Raw genomic sequence first — 17,574 nt, 5'->3', positions numbered from 1 at the left:
TTCTTCCACACATTCTTACAGAACTCTCCCTCTTTCCCCAAAGTTCTGCCCATCTCTGTGCACCAGTTTTGGGTTTTTACGTGCTCCCTGCGCTGTTTCACTGCAGTTTCGTACAGCTGTCTGTACAAATGCACCTCCTCACTGAGCCTGGTCTCACACCAGTCCATCCAGTTCGTTGTGCTCGGCGCCGCCAAGTAACAAAAATCGACTGGTGCACGACAACGCACTGCGCCGTCTTTTCAAGGGAAGCGCCAGGCCTGATACGTCATTTTGACGGCACGGTGCGACACCGCCGTGACAGACGCGGCAACCATGCTACCGCCTTAAGAGCCACTCTAGTAAAAATGCCTATAAACATCACAAAGTCCTGAGGTATGTCAAACCCAGAGAACGGAGGACGCAGAAGCAGGAGATGATGTTTCAAAAACGAGCTTTAATCAGGAGCAGTTGATCTTAATCTCTTCAAGAGAGAAATAAGCACAGGCTATGGAAGTTATCTTTATGTATATACTTCTCCCAAAGTGAGAGAGGTATATCTATGAAACTTATCAAAATAATAGTCACTCCACTAAAAGGAGGAGAAAACATAAAGGACTATCAAAAGAGACGCAGACTCTTATACACACAGGGTTAACACGGAACAGGTGGAATCATTCATACGACAATCAGACTGGGACACGAGAGGAAGGGCACCTGAAACGACCTGAAACGAGAGGAGAGTTAATCTTTCAAAATAAAACAGGAAGTGACAAAATATGACATGGAGACGAGACAAAAAAAAACCTTGACCTCACCGCGGTGTGACAAGGTAAGACTTGCACTCAGGATCTTCACTGTAAAGTTCAGTTATCGCAAGACTTGACTGGCTTTTCCTCTAAATCAGGGTGTCAGATTACAATGAAAACACAGAACATTGATCAAAAGTCCTATTACTCCTTGCTACAGTTTTACTTAGAAATTTAGAGTTGTTGACAGGAACATTGGTAAGCTATTAAACATTCACATTTTGTTGAATAAATGTGTTGCGTTAAGAATAAAGCTTTTGATTTTGGTATATGTTGTTAGTTTTTCTTGAACTAGGATATCACTTGCCAGGCTTGGCAGATTCTTCAAAACTGGTGTCCCTTCCCTTTCCCTTCCAGCTTTTACTGTGACCGGTTTAAAGTGCCTATTTGTAAATTGTACCAAGCAGATCTAGTATTATCGTTATTAAACCAGATGTCTCTTTTATTCAAATTGCAAGAAAATAGATTACTTGTCAAATCAGAAAAAAATTGCTATTGAGTACAGAAGGCTCACACACTGAGGAACGAAACCGAAGGATGTGGCTGTGTTGTTTTTTGTCTTTTGTATTCTTTGTGCTCTGTTGCAACACCTTATCGATATCTGATGTTCATTTCAGTAAAGATCATGTTCGAACTGTATGCGGAGCATAGGGGAAAGCACCTCACCTTTTTCCTACATGATGTGTTGGTTTATTTGGCTACACATAAAAAAAGGAGTGACTCTTAAGTGTGCTAAATCTTGTCCTGTCCTGTGTTGGCAGGTTCATGCTAATGTGGACAATGCATGGAATGAGGAGGAAGTCTGGAGGGTGGAGATGTATGTTTCCTTTGGGATAATGAGTTTTGGGCTCATGTCTCTCCTGGCCATCACCTCTATTCCTTCAATCAACAGCAAACTCAACTGGAGGGAATTCAGCTTCATACAGGTAAAATGATATACCAAGAGAAAAGGTGGACACCAAAACTAAAAAAGAGGTTCTGATCAAGAATCTACGAGTGATGTTCTAGGATAAAGATCAGCTTGGCCAAGTTGTATGCTCTACTGTGATTAACCTGATAGCAAGCGATGGCACCCTGTATGTTTCAATTCAGTGTTGTTTATATAGCGCCAAATTCAGTAGCGGCTCGTGGTCTGGAAAATAGGCGGGGCAGATGATCTGCGTTATCAAAATGCAAGCTTTTATGGAGCATACGCAATAGGCCAATAGTCTATGCAACCATACGCGCGGGGGGCGGGGGGGGGGGGAGAATGTGCGCACTCGCATAAAAGTCTGCCATACAACAAACACAAAAGCCACGTGAAAATGAGCGAAGAGAAAGTTTGTGAAAGGAATTAATACTGCCTACGTTTCAATTAGAGGGAAACTTGTCGCAAAGCATTACCTAGCATGGCTAATTTCATGGCACAATTCAGATGCGCCTTGCTGGACTCGTGTTTTTTTGCCTTTTACGAAAAATGCTTCATGTCACACACACCGACAGTGCTCCAACCTAAGCTAGCAGACAAGTAACCTACTGTACATGTACGAAGCTGTCAACACATTGTTTACTGTCTCAACATTGCTTTGCTCATCAAGCTAAGATATTTCATTAAATCACTCCCAGTTTCCCATTTTGCAAAGACTTCGTTCACAATTACTTAAACTTTGTAAGATAGCAACTATAAAGTAAAATCTTTACCTACCACAAACGTGAATCCGGATTAAACAGCCAATATCCTTCATCAAATCCGACATAGTTATCCGTTTTATCCAACAAGTTTGTAGGGGAATTTGGCGGCACTGAAGTTCCCACTGGCTAGATGGGCGGAGTAATATTTCTTAAACCCTTTGAGTCCTTTCCATGTCCAGGGCAGATCATACACCTGCCCCAATAGCATCTATACAGGCGCGCTAAATGTTACATGATATTATGCTACGTAGGGGCCTACAGTGATTCTGATTGGTAGAATGTGCTCGAGAGTTTGGCGGGGCCGGGCTTAGCTGAGAGCAGACCAGGCATCTGCCCTGGCCAGTTGCCATAGATCTAACGTTAAGCAGCCACACTGGAGGTAGGCTATATTTCAGCGAAAATAAAAACAGATTCCACTCGCAAACTCCGTCACAAGCCACAATATGGTGTAATACGATTCCCACTGTGATTGAAGTTGAAATAAATATTTTATCTATAATTTATAATTATCTATATTTTATCTATAAAAGAAAGGTTGGGGGTGTGGAAGGCGGGGGCTCTGCCCATCCTGCCCAAATACAGCGGCCGCGGCTGGCCAAATTACAACAAATATCAGCTCAAGACACTTCAAAGACACAATCCAATTAGAATCCAATTCATTGTAACACAATCATAATCCAATTAATTAAATTCCAAATTAGTCCAATTCATACCTACAAAGCCAATTTAAAAAAAGTAGCCGAGCTAAGGAAATCAGCAGATTGCACCAAAACTCCTCTTCGATCCAAGCATACACAAGCGACTGTGGAAAGAAAAAAGTCTTTAAACAGAAAGAAACCTCTGGAAGAACCAGACTCAGGAAGGGTGACCATCCACCTCGGCCAGCAGGGGTTTGAGAGGACAGAAAAGAAGGGACAACAAACACCATAACACCAGCACAGGGATACCTGGGGTCCGTTTCACAAAGCAGGTTCAATAAACTCTGAGTCTATTCCTGAACTCTGAGTTGATCTACTCTGAGATAAAAAACTCAGATTTTTTGGTTCCAGAAAAGCTCAGAAAAGTTTAGTCAACTCTGAGTAGATTCACCTTGAGTTTAGCGCTTGCACCACAACTTTAAAAAGCCAGCATCAATTAAGCCCCGATTCGACGAGTCACCATGTCAACGGGGAAGAGGAGGGCTACGTTTTTCACCAACCTCGAATTAAAAATCCTAATGCGCTCATACGGCGAGTTTAAACACGTTTTTAGACAGAAGTGCAACACCGCTGTAGCTGCAAAAGCGTAAGTTTAAATGTAGTCCTTTGGAATCCCAATAATATAATAATAATGATAATAATATATTTTATTTATAAAGCACTTTACATCAATTTAATGACCTCAGAGTGCTACATTTAAAAAACAAAACAAAAAAAACCCCAGTAAAATAATATTAAGATAATTCAGGCAAACTAAAGGCTTTTCTAAAAGTGAGTTTTTAGGCCTTTTTTAAAAGAATCCACAGTCTGTGGTGCCCTCAGATGGTCGGGGAGAGCATTCCACAGACTGGGTGCAGCTGAGATGAAGGGCCGGTCGCCCATAGACCTGAGCCTTGTCCTTTGGAGCTGGAGGAGATTGGCCTGTCCAGGGCGGAGATGACGTGAGGAGGAATGGGGGGCAATGAGTTCTTTGATGTAGGGGGGGGCAGTGCCATGGAGGCACTGGTGGGACAGAAGGGAAATCTTGAATTCGATCCTGTACTGGACAGGAAGCCAATGGAGGGATTTGAGGATGGGTGTGATGTGGTGGTACTTCCGCCCCCCCATCAGGATCCTGGCAGCACAGTTCTGAATATACTGCAGCTGCTGGAGGTTCTTGCTGGGGATCCCGATGAGGAGTGCGTTGCAGTAGTCCAGCCTAGAGGAGACAAAGGCGTGGACAAGTTTTTCGGAATCAGGGAGAATGAGTATGGGGCGGAGTTTGGCAATGTTTCTGAGGTGGAAGAAGGAGGTTTTGCAAAGTTGTTTGATGTGAGCCTCAAAGGTCAGGTGTGGGTCCACCCTAACACCGAGATTAGTGACTGAGGGTGAAAGGTGGATGTCGTGGCCGGAGAAGGTGATGCTGGTGATAGTGGATGACCGGATCTGGTGCGGAGTGCCAACAAGAATAGCTTCTGTTTTTGAGCTATTTAGTTGCAGGAAGTTTGCCGTCATCCACGCCATGATCTCCTCCAGGCAGGTGGAAACTGTGGATAGGGCTGCAGAGGGGGTTGGGTTTGTTTTAATGTAGAGTTGGGTGTCATCAGCGTAGCAGTGGAAAGATATTCCATGCCGGCTGATAACACGACCAAGGGGGAGCATGTACAGTGTGAAGAGGGTGGGGCCAAGGACATAGCCTTGAGGGACACCACAGGTAACGGAGTGCATGTCTGAATTTGCACCTCCCAGGGATACATATTCTGTTCTGTCAGTGAGATATGATGTGAACCAAGCCAGGGTAGTGTCAGAAAGTTCGATGGAGGAGTGGAGGTGGTGTAGAAGGATGTGGTGGTCGATGGTGTCGAAAGCTGCGGTGAGGTCAAGAAGGATGAGAAGTGATGGAGAGCCAGCGTCAGCGGTCAGTAGCAGGTCATTGGTAACCCTGGCCAGAGCGGAAACCAGACTGGAACTTCTCATACAAGCTGTTAGTGGTGAGGTGGTTGTGAAGTTGAGCAGAAACTACCTTTTCCAACACCTTTGATAGGAAAGGTAGGTTGGAGATGGGGCGGTAGTTGACAGGTGTTTCTGGTTCCAGGCTGGGCTTTTTGAGTAGTGGGTAGTTGATGACAGCAGTTTTCAGGGACGTGGGAACATGGCCGGACCGGAGGGACTGATTGATGATTTTGGTGATCATGGGACTTATTGCAGAGGAGTGACTTTTAATAAGTACTGAGGGAAATGAGTCCAGGGCACAGGTGGAGGGCTTCATCTTCCTCAGAAGGACTTCAATGTCATGCTGTGTGGTGTCAGTGAAACAGCAGAGGAGTTTAGTAGTCTCGGACTGAGGGTCTGAGGGAGAAGAGAGAGGGGGGGGACTGGAAGGAGGGGAGGGTGGGGGGACGGGGGTGCTAGAGAGAACGGAGCGGATGTTGTCTACTTTAGACTTAAAGAAGGAGATGAAGCTGTTGCACCGCTCCTGCGTGCTATCTGAGTGTAGGGGGGGTTTGAGGTTTGAGGAGGTGATTTAAGGTTGAGAAAAGTTGCTTGGAATTACCAGGGCTATTGTTGATTATATGGGAGTAGAACCGGGACCGAGTGTCACTGAGAGACTTACTGTAGGCCTTTTGGTGTTCCCGGTAGGCCAGCTTGTGAGCAGCAAGTCCGGAGTCCTGGACACGCCCCGTTCTTTTTAACAAGCGTAGCTCACTGGTATACCAGGGGGCTGTACGTGTGAAGGTGACAGTTCTAGGCTTGAGTGGCGCATGACGGTCCAGGAGGGTGCTGAGTGATGAATTGTAGAAATCCACAGATTCTGTGACTGAAGGGGGGTTGGCAGTGGAGAGATGTTGGAAGTCAGTAGTCAGGGTGATTGGGTTGATGTTTTTAAAGTTCCTGAAACTGATTTGTCTGCTGGGCTTATTGAGGGGGGATGGGGTGGGTAGCTCCATTGAGATGGCTTTGTGGTCAGACACGCCCAGATCGTGCACTGAGAGATTGCTGATGGAGGTGGAGTTGGTGATCAGCAAATCAAGGGTGTGGCCTCTTGATTGTGTTGGGACATTGATGTGTTGGGTGAGGTTGAGACTGTCAATGAGATTGAGCAGTTCAGCTACAGAGTGGGAAGGGGGGTTGTTAACATGAATATTAAAATCACCAAGTATGATGATTTTCCCTGGGGTTGTGCAGAGTGTGGTAAGGAGGTCATGTATTTCAGGGATGAAGGCTGGGTTGGGTTTGGGGGGGCGGTATATCAGGAGATCAGATGTCCAATTTATCAAATTGTCGGACTCTGTCACGGATGACCCATCTGCATTTTCTCCGGGAGCTTCTGTGGACATAGCGAGGTCGTCGAAACAGGCCCAGCCTTTTGATGATGGAGATGTCCAGGGGGCCGTCAGATACGTTGCCGTTATTGAGGCTCAATAACTCCGCAGCAGAATAGCTTAGCTTAGCCTCACGCTAGCCGAGGAGGGAGATTCAGCGTCACACAGTGGCACCTGGGTGTTGAAGTATAATGTCCCCCGAACGGTTAAAACAATATCCAGGAACGCAGCGAGGTTCAAAGACAGCAGAAAGTGTATTGCACACAATAAAAACAAAACACTGTCATTTAGGCGGAGAAGCGGCGAACATATCACGCCAGCGGCCTCTCCCTGTTGCCATGGGAATCCCCAATATAACAGGGGAAAACTGCTTGAATGGTAGCCCATTCATTTATTTAATTTAGGTGCATTCCCGCGGGGGAGAAGTGCACTTGGAAGCAGTTTAAGATGAAATATAAAAACATGGAACAACCGTTCGTACGCACAGATTGGTTCTTAAGTCGTGCGTACGAGTGATTTAAGAGAATTTGCGCATTCACCAATCTTTTCGTATTTTATGTTTTCTTTCAGGTACGAACACAATTTACGAGTGATCCAGACCTGTCGTAGGAGTTTCGTAAAATAGTCCGCTGTTATTCGAATCAAGTTTGCTTCACTAATGAATTGTATATTTAATTACTTTGAAGCAAACATAAATAAATATATACATTATACCCCATAATGATGCTGACATTATTCTGTTTGACTTAAATTATGCACTAATTGAAGGTTAATTTGGCTCTGTATATAACAAGGTCAATAGGAAGCGTAACCAGCAGCTGACTTTCTACTTTTGGATGCCTTAGCGCATTTGTGCTTGTGACATCGCAATTTAGATTGCCAAGGACTGTGCTGCTGCAAATATGCAGCTTGCTGGAGCCACAACTCCAGAGAGAAACACTCTGATCAAACCCAATTCCACCACACGTGCAGGTCCTCACCACCCTTGGATTTTTGGCCACTGGAACCTTTCAGAGGGAGATTGGAGACAGATCGGGGGTGTCCCAGTCCTCTGTGAGTCGTGCGCTCCCCTTGGTCATCAAAACTCTCATCAGTTTATCACCCATGGTACATCAAATTCCCATACACCGCTGTCCAACAAGTACAAATTAAGAGGGACTTTCAAGCCTTGGCTGGACTGCCAATCATAATTGGAGCACGAGACTACACACATGTACGCATCAAAGCACCCGCACCGTTGTGGAGCGCACTGAGCTGAAGGCCAGGTGGGTGTGTCTCGATACAGCAGGGGGCAAACTGCTCTTTCGCACAGAAAAGGCATGCCAGATTTGCACAATATTGCCATGAACGAGGTTCTCCTACTGCCTGAACCAGCCCAGGCAGACCAGAAGGTGTTTTGCCAGAAGACCCCCCTCATTAACTGTCCCATCAAAGTACCATTATGATGAGGCAACAACTGATTGCACGGCTTTAGTTGCAGTCATCGAGCGCCTGGCCATGGCAAGACTTTTTTTTTTGTCATTTGCCTATCAAACCATTTCTTTTTCATTTTGGGGACATTACGAACTACAGGTGACATGGAATTAACAGCACTCGTAATTGCTTCCCATTTCTTCGCTTAAGCAGGTCCCGTAATTCCACTGCTGACACTGCTAAAAATGACAAATTTTCCTTTTTTGAAAGTAGAACTTCAATCTCAGAGCCCCTAAAGTTGTTCTTTTTGCGCCTGTATGCCATTCTAATGACTCAACACTCAGTTCCTGGCACAGGAGAGAGGAAGCACAGCCGTATGGTATCATTTTGGGCGTGGAGTATGCAAATCTACTATCCTCATGCACAATCACTTAAATACGCACGGGTGGCATTCATCATTTACGCAGGTCGTTTACACACTTTTTCCGAAGTTAAGAGCATTTGTTGAATCTGGCGTGTTCGTACGAGACCTTCGTATGAAAAAAGTAAGAGAAATTTAGAATAAAAATACGATAATGTTCTTGTATGAGGCCCATTGTTCAAACAGGTGAGACCTTGGCATGGAGGTACCTCATTTTGATCATGTTTTACACTGTGAAGTAAATATTAAGTGGCTATTTCACTGTGCAATTGTTTTATCCCCAACATAATGCTGTTTTCTAGGGCTGAGCAATTTTATCGATACTGCGATATATATCAATATTTTGTTTCCGGATAAAGTATTGATTTTTCGGCCATGAGTATCGATTTTTTTTTTTCATTTTTATTTATTTGTTTTAAAGCAAACTTTATTGAAATGTGGTAGACCCCGTCTCTGCCAACTCCAAGGCTAAGGTCTCCCTGAATGCCTTCTGGTGCAAAGGAACCTCACCTCTGCTTCCGCCATGTTCTTTGTGCAAGATGCATTCACAAAAGCAATGTCCATGAAGTGGAACAAGAAAGTCTACTTCTGTGTTTTGTGCAAGACCTTCAAGTATCTTATCAGGCCATCTGATAGGTCAACTCCCCCCATGTACCTAAAAGGGCAGTTGGAAAAACAAAAAAGGAAAAATCGTATCAAAATATGTCCTGCACACAAATTACTACATTTAAGTAAGTAACAATAACAATAAAATATAAATAATACTCACTTGTCGACAGCACGTTTCCCTCTTCAGATGCTTCGTGCACTCATTATTACTGTCCCCGTCTGACGTCAGAAGCATCACTGTCCCGGTGTAAACAAACCTCTGAGGCTTCCTGCTTAATGTATTTTGTTTTTACGTCCGTTTAGTCATGTTTTAGAAAAATAAACGAATAAACTGCAGAAACTGAAATTACGCACGACGATGCGTAATTTGCAACTCAAAAAGCTAGACTATTTCTCTGTGATGCTTTTTACGCGTTACATTTTCCATATATGGAAGAAGAGACCACCCCTCAACCTGAATACCGATTTGTTCAGAATTTCATGAGCTATTCAATGCGCCACTTCAAAGTAAAATGCGCCGAAACTAGTTCAAGCCGCACACATAAGACTAGGGGCAGATACTTTTGACGCATCAGTGAGTAACTGACTATTGTGCCCCAGCAGACTGGGTAAACAGGCATCTATTTGAACAAGTAAGATGTAATTCAAAAGCTAAAAGACCAGAGCTGTTTCGGTATCACGTTGGGGCTAATACATGCATGATAACTGAAGTTATGATCAAGAATGTGCGGAAAAATATGCTTCTGACAGAAATTCTGAAAGTTTGTGTCGTTGTGGGCGAAAGACTTGTTGTAGACTAACTATTTTACTTGCTCACATTTACTGGACCCTTGCCAACGTATCAGGACCGTTTTTGTTGGAGTTGTATCGTTTCTTAGAATACTGTGAGGCTTTATAGGTGACTTTGACACTTTTTTGTATTTGCGACTGGTTTTACATAAGTGTTTATTGTGTCCACAGTTCTGATTGTATCTTAGAGTGCCATATGTCATTGGAATCGCAAGACCCTTAGCTTTCCAACGGTATATAACATATTTAGGTACATATAAAGGGGCGCTGAGGAAAACCCCAGATTTGCCCTGAAGTATGCAACGTCCCGCCGGTGGGACATAAAAACTTTAAGGGGTTAATATAATACAGTACAATGCCAGGGGGTCACATTCTACAAAACAGTGATAAATTAGTTCAAAAAAATTTTATATAAAGTGCATAGCTCTCACGTTTGTTTCTATTTGTCTGGCGGTGTTGTCCTTCCGCTTCAAAGGACGGACCACCAGTCCAATCAGCGACGATTCATGTCAAATCACACTGTCCCTTTTTTTCAGAAAATGATGTAAGTGTATCAAATCGAATCGTATTGAATCGTTGGCTGAATATCGTGTATCGTATCGTGAGATTTGTGTATCGCTACAGCCCTACTGTTTTCACACAAAATGTCTTCTCATCTATATCATGTTCTGTTAAATACTTAAGCCTATTTAAACTAACACAGACTTCTAATCAGCCAACAGAAAGAAGGCAGATGCCCGTAAAACGGGTGGTGGCCCAGCACCGCCACCTCTAACGGAGGCAGAGGAGCTGGCCCTAAGCCAGAATATTGGAAGGCCAGTGGCTGAGGGAATCCCTGGAGGGATTCCACCCCCCAAGACACAAGTGCTTTTATAAAATATAATAGGCCTATATATATATATATTTTAAGCCTATTCATACAAATATGTATTTGTCTTTTATTTATTTTTTTATTTGTCTTTTATTTTGTCTTTTTTTCTTTTGTTCCAACAAAATTCTGATGGTGCCGCTCAAAAAGATAATTGTCTGCAAATGCTAAAACATCTATGTCTGACCGTCTCCCGGTGAATATTTAATTCTCTGTGCAATAATGCTGCACTTTCATCCAAGGGATCGTTGTCAAAAGGACATGGCATGTTCGTGAAAAAAGTCGCATCCTACTGTGCCTAATGGACTTCTAGAAGTAGAAGAACTAGACTACGCCAAAACTCGCTCTGCTGACTGAATGAATGAGGACATCAAATGGCGTGTGTGGCTGAAAGAGGGCGGAGACAGAGAGAAACTTGAGGTTCATTGAGTAAAACCTGGTCCCGACCAGGTTAGGTTCATCGAGTCTGTTACTACAATAACTGACCCAGAGCTTAAGTAACCCCTCTTTCTCTGGTTTGAGTTACCTCCCTTTGTGAAACGGAAAACTCATTTCAGGGTTAATAAACTCAGAGTTTTCACTAAACCTGCTTTGTGAAACGAACCTCTGCTGAGAAAGAGAAATGCAAGTTATTGACAACAATAATGTCATGTACATAGAGAAACAAAGAGAAAGAGTTGGGAAAGGTGTAAGGTCCCCCAGCATTCTAAGCCTATATCAGTTACGATCATCATTACTATGGGATGTTTAAGGGTCACCTGACCCATCCCTAAATATAAGTTTAGTCAAAAAGGAAAGTTTTACGCCTTGTCTTAAAGTTAGAGAGTGTGTTTTCTTCCTGGAAATATATTGGCAGCTTGTTCCAAAAGAGAGGGGCCTGATAACTGAAGGCTCTGCCTCCCATTCTACTTTTAGAAACTCTGGGAACCACAAGTAAACCTGAGTCTGAGAGCGAAATGCCTTGTTTGGAAAATATCTAACAATGAGATTATTTAAGTTATGATGGAGCTTGGTCATTAAGAGCTTTATATGTGAGGAGAATAATTTTAAATTCTATTCTGAATTTAACGGGAAGCCAATGAAGAGAAGCTAAAACTGGGGAAATATGATCTCTCTGGTTCGTTCTCATCAGAACTCTGGCTGCAGCATTTTGGATCAGCTGGAGGCTTTTCTGAGAATTTTTGGGACAACCCAATGATAAAGAATTACATATTCCAATCTTGAAGTAACCAATGCATGGACCAGTTTTTCTGCATGGATGTTCCTAATTTTGGTAATATTACGAAGGTGAAAGAAGGCAGTCGTAGAAACATGTTCTATATGTGCATCAAAGGATAGATTCTGGTCAAAAATAACTCCAAGGTTCTTCACTATAGTTCTAAAAACTAAGGAAATGCCCTTGAGAGTAACTACACTGCTCAAAAAAATAAAGGGAACACTAAAATAACACTTCCGAGATCTCAATGAATTAAATATTCCAGTTGAAAATCATTATTCATTGCATAGTGGAATGCGCTGAGAACAAAATAACATAAAAATGATCAATGTAAATCAAAATGAATATCCCATGGCGGTCTGGATTTGGAATCATAGTGTGTGTGGCATCCACGTGCCTGTATGACCTCCCTACAATGCTTTGGCATGCTGCTGATGGGGCGGTGGATGTTCTCCTGAGGGATCTCCTCCCAGTCCTGGATTAAAGAATCAGTCAACTCCTGGACAGTCTGTGGTGCAACGTGGCATTGGTGGATGGATGGTTTGGTGCATAAGCACAAACAACAGTCAGGACTCGTCCCCCCCACCCTAAGGCGGAGGGAGGCTAACCTCTTGTCCACTGGGGTAAACTCCAATGTACAGGCGCACAGCCGGGGGGCAATAAGTATGGTCACACCTGCTCTGCGCGTCTCACCATGGGCAACTCCAGAGTTGAAGAGAGTCCAACCCCTCTCGAGGAGACTGGTTCCGAAGCCCAAGCCATGCGTCGAGCTGAGTCCAACTATATCTAGCCGGAACCGCTCAGCCTTGCGCACCAGCTCAGGCTCCTTCCCCAACAGAGACGTGACATTCCACGTCCCAAGAGCCAGCTTCAGTAGCCGAGGATCAGACCGCCATGGTCTCTGCCTTCGGCTGCCACCCAGCTCACATTGCACCTGACCCCCTTGGCCCCTCCCACGGGTAGTGAGCCTGTCGGAAGGGGGACCCACGTCATATTTTCGGGCTGTGCCCGACCGAGCCCCATTGGCACTCGCTTCTGGGTCCCACCCCTGGGCCTGGCTCCAGGGGGAGGCCCCGGTGACCCGCGTCCGGGCAAAGGAACGTGTTGTCCAATAATTTTCTTTATCATTTTCAATATCCACATGAATTTTAAAGTCACACTATGACTTCATTACATTACATTACGGTCATTTTGCAGACGCTTTATCCAAAGCGACTTACAATAACTTCATCTGCACTCAGCACTAATTGAGATAAAAACTCATTCATACAGAAACTCAGGCTACGTGCCCACGACAACGGTAACAACAGATAAACGCAGAACATTTCGACAGGTGTGCCTATCTTGCACACGGCGACGGCGTTTTTAGGAGTTCAAAACGGAGAAAACGCAAACGCCCTCCAGAGTGGAGATCTTGAAAACGATCCAACCTCTCGTCGCCGTAGGAACAGTTCAAAACGCAGAAGTGCCTTTTTTGCACACGTTAAGTGGGTAGTTCTCCATTAACGACTCACATATCTCACTATATTTATTTTGGACACTCTCCCAATCCACATTATCCACTGTCTTCCTGGCTTTGTAGTTCAGTGTCGTGTTCAGGAGCAACTGGACCTCATCATCTGTCCAAACAAAGTTTGAAGGCGTACTGTTGTTGCTGCCGCGCTTTGCCATTTTCTTCTGACGCAGAGGAAGTAGCCACAAAACAGGCATTTCTCATATTTATTAATATATAACAATATAACTCATATAACAATACCAAAGGTATTGTTGCTACTGCCACCTACGTCCGGGTTGTGCATACTACATCGGCAAACTGCGAGTTTTATACGTTTGCCCTGTTCCCATGGGTAGACAGATATCCACCCCAAGACGCTCGTGAGAACGCAGATAAATTGTGGAGGAAAAAACGGACATCTGCGTTTATGCTTCAGAGCGTTGTCGTGGGCACGTAGCCTCAATAAGGGCCAGGTGGACGATACACAACAGCAAACAGGAGAGGTTTTTGTGATTTTTACTTTGGGTGGGAAAAACAGAATTTCAGAAGAGCCAAAACTAATCTTGGGTCCAGAACTGATTAGTTCCCTCTATGCCTGCACTCTATCGCTACACTGTCCCCCCTGTCACCTCTGACAGAGTCTGACTCATGGTTTCCTTCTATTAGTCCATGGGCCAGTCCAGATTTTGGTACCACTCAGGGTGGCAAAATCTAGTAACATTTTTTGAAAAGGTACTTGTCCATAGATGATATTTTGGTATGATAACCCATCCTAAGTGGTAGCTTTATGACCGTTATCAGCACATAAAGTTATCAACCCCCGCAATAAATAGGCCTCTAAACGCAGACGGCATATCCTGTCTTGTGCTCATTTTCAGACCTTTACTCATATGTTTTGAGAGCATGTTTGGTAGCATTTTGAAGTGTACAAGCCTAGCTTTTATTTAGACCTAGTTTTGGGCCTATCTAAAAAAATATAAAGGTCACATGGTCAAAGGTCAAACTGTCTCAACAACTATTTTTCCACTATTTTCACCTAAACTGTAGTCTTTTTTATAGCACTGTGAAATGTAGGAACACTGACACAGAGTGACACTGACACTTTCTCACAGAGTTTTTATTTAGTTAAATTCGGCCATATTTCTAGATATAAGAGCCGTTGCTTCCAAAGTGAGATGAGTGCCATCTCTCCTAATTAGACCATTATTTCCCTAGAAAGATTTCCAATCATCTATGTAGCCCACGTTGTTTTCTGTTTGTGTGGAAGAGAGGTAGGGTGAAAGAGATAAAGCGGGTATGTTAAAGACATGGATTATTTCCATATAAAGTTTCATTAAATCCTTTGTAAACTCACAAAATTAAAAGATGCCATTTGAACCTCTTGCATGAATTTAAGAGATTTTAAGATTTAAAATTTAAGATATCAGATTTATCATTTATTGATTTATCAGATTTATTAATCAAGGATGCATCTGTAACAATAGATGTGATTATTGATTTGTCAGTAAGCTGTATTCTCGTAAGCATGTAAAAAGTGTAAGGCAATGTAAATGCTGGCTCCTGCTAAAGATGATTAATGATGCTTAACAAAATACTGATGTTCTCCCAATAAGACCCCTTCTGTACCAGAGCATGTACCATTTACCATACAAAGGATAAAGGTACTGGGAAAAAAGATGTGACATTTTGAAATTAGGTGGTAAAAAAAAAGATCTTGCTGCAGTTTTTTTTTTTTTCTAATTGCCTACAGGGTACATATGAGCTATTTCATTATCTTGATGTTTTAAAAAAAACATAAAAATAATCATCATGTCTGTTCTATTGTTACAAGGTACAATGATACTTTTAAATTTTCATTAGCCATCAGTGTCCATTAGCTTTTTAAGCTCTGCTACAATAAGGACCTAAGCTGTTAATTCCTGACCATTGTAATAGCCTTATAGAACTGACTTTTTTTTCATTTATTTTCTTTAATAGTAACAATGAAACACTCAAATTTCCATGTGAGACTTAATAAAGGGTTTTTGTATTGTATAAATTCTATCAAATGTCAAAATACTCAATGATCAAGCTTGCTAGCAGCCTCAAACTCGTGAACAAATTAGCTTAGCCATTGGCTAATTATGTTATCTGGCTAACGTGACAAACTGAACCAGCATTCAGAAAGGCATATAAAACAGTGCTTTGTATCTGTTACAGTCCTTTTGTAAACTACAATCTTTTAAGACTTTGGTAAACTTTTTTCAAAATTTAGAATGTACTTATTTTTTAAAAGGACAAAGTACATTAATTAATCTGTAAACAAGTTAATTGTAAATGTATCTGTTAAGCCAAGTGGCTAATTTTCCTTGGCAGTCCCTATTGCCAAATGCAAGTAAGCATCCAGCATTTAAAAATATATCACAAACAGCAAGACAGGAATTTAAAGATCACAGCATAAATCCCAACTGGCAATATCACTTTACAAAATTCAAAATAATTGCATCCTTTTGGGCAGCGGTAACTGTAGAAGATAACATATCTGAGATCCTGAGAACAGAAAGGTTTTGCATGTCATGCTCATCAGTATAGTCTTAAGCCAGATGAGGCAGAATTGCAGCATCACAAAGGTGATTCTCTGCTCTTATTGCCAGAGTTAGCCTGACTGCACCCAGTTGCACCCACTGATTTTCAGTGTTATCTGACATTCAGTTCTGCTGAAATTGAACATGATTTCTAACTAGCATGGATTCCCTGAAGACTGTCATGTATCAGATCAAGTCAGTGATACACTGTGCTTAATCAACTCTAGTGCACTTAGAGTCATGTGATAAAGAAAGTACATCTTTCAACTCCTAGGACGTTGCATATCAGGACTTGATATATTTCAACTGGTGTTTTCCAGTTCTTGAAATTAGGTTAATACAACTTCAGATTAACAACAACATATAGTTTACCACCCAGTGTCCTTATTTAATCAACAAAAACAAAATGGAGAAGCAGTGTGTGAAAAATAACCTAACATAACCCCACAAATAAACCTGCCAGAAGTCTGTGAATCTGTTGAAATGCACAGACTTGCAGGGTGTTGCAGTTAGAAAAACTCTAAACACTTCCCTTCACAAGTTTCTACAACTATGGTAACAAATACTAAACAATTTCTTTCACTTGTTTGCTGGCTGTTGTTATATGGTGAATGATGAATATCCTTTTCTTTACAGTCCACTCTGGGCTACGTGGCCCTCCTCATCGCCACTCTCCATGGCCTGCTGTTTGGCTGGAAACGAGCGTTTGAGGAGGAGGCCTACCGTTTCTACCTGCCCCCCAGCTTTGTGGTGGCCCTGGCACTGCCAGTTTTAGTCATAATGGGGAAGGTGCTGATGTTGCTCCCCTGTTTAGCCTGTAAGCTCCACCAGATCCGCAAGGGACTTGACAGCAATCAGCACAAGTGCCAACGCCTGGAGCCTGTGGGATCAGCTGCCAATATTTCTCCTGAAAGAGTCACCATCATGTGATCAGTGTGTTCTGCTACTTTATTCACATGTACTACTCTAGTTATCTCTTTCACTAAAGTAAATGAGCTCTATTCATGTAATTTCAATTGTTCATTGTCTCTGCTACTAACAGTTTTGCTGATGTGTGTTGTGTACCTGTCGTTGTTGCTTTTCACAATAGCTACTGACGTTGTATGATGTTATGTTCCAATAGTTTATTCCTCAAAACTGTAACACTGAATATTCTACCTTCACTATCTTCACTATCTTTCTGATAGTACATGGCTGCTCCTGTGCATTCATTATTTTTACTAAAAGATTGTTTTACTATGAAAATAATTGTCATGTTCTGTTGCCAAATAGGAGCTTTGTCATGTCTGAGAAAAAAAAACACATTTTGATGATGTTATAGTGATGTTGAGGATGGAACCAACAGAATTAAAACACAAAACAGTAGTACCTCGATCATTTTCGACAAATTTCTTTCAAAATTATTTGTTTTAGTGGTCTTTTTACACGGCAGCTGTGTGACATGGAAAAAAAATCATTTCTTTTTTAGATATGAACATAATACAAGTTGCCAATATCTTTTTCATAAAGAATTGTTTGTTTTCTTATGTTAACAATGTCTCACCTCAAACTTTAAAACAATGGGCCTCATGCAAGAACATTTTCGTATTTTTATTCTAAATTTCTCTTACTTTTTTCGTACAAAGGTCTCGTACGAACACGCCACGTCACATTCAACAAACGCTCTTCTCTTCGGAAAAAGTGTGTAAACGACCTGCGTAAATGATGAATCCCACCTGTGCGTATATAATTGCACGTGCACGA

The 17,574-nt window shown here is 42.5% G+C and overlaps 1 protein-coding gene across 4 annotated transcripts in view; it reads left to right on the top strand.

Moving 5' to 3' along the window:
• Positions 1-17,574, top strand: part of steap2 (STEAP family member 2, metalloreductase) — a 33,181-nt gene that overhangs the window by 8,511 nt on the left and 7,096 nt on the right. For 3 of the 4 annotated variants that reach the window (XM_075452576.1, XM_075452574.1, XM_075452575.1), the window contains exon 5: positions 1,547-1,711. In XM_075452576.1, coding sequence (XP_075308691.1) covers positions 1,547-1,711 — 165 coding nt within the window. Of the gene's footprint in view, positions 1-1,546; positions 1,712-16,467; positions 17,204-17,574 lie in introns of those variants that run through there. The other variant, XM_075452577.1, reaches the window with a different exon arrangement.

Source organism: Odontesthes bonariensis, chromosome 20 (assembly GCF_027942865.1).
Source record: "Odontesthes bonariensis isolate fOdoBon6 chromosome 20, fOdoBon6.hap1, whole genome shotgun sequence".
Classification (NCBI taxonomy): Eukaryota; Metazoa; Chordata; class Actinopteri; order Atheriniformes; family Atherinopsidae; genus Odontesthes; species Odontesthes bonariensis.
The sequence above is the reverse complement of the archived record's forward strand: the minus strand, read 5'-3'. Positions and strand labels throughout refer to the sequence as shown.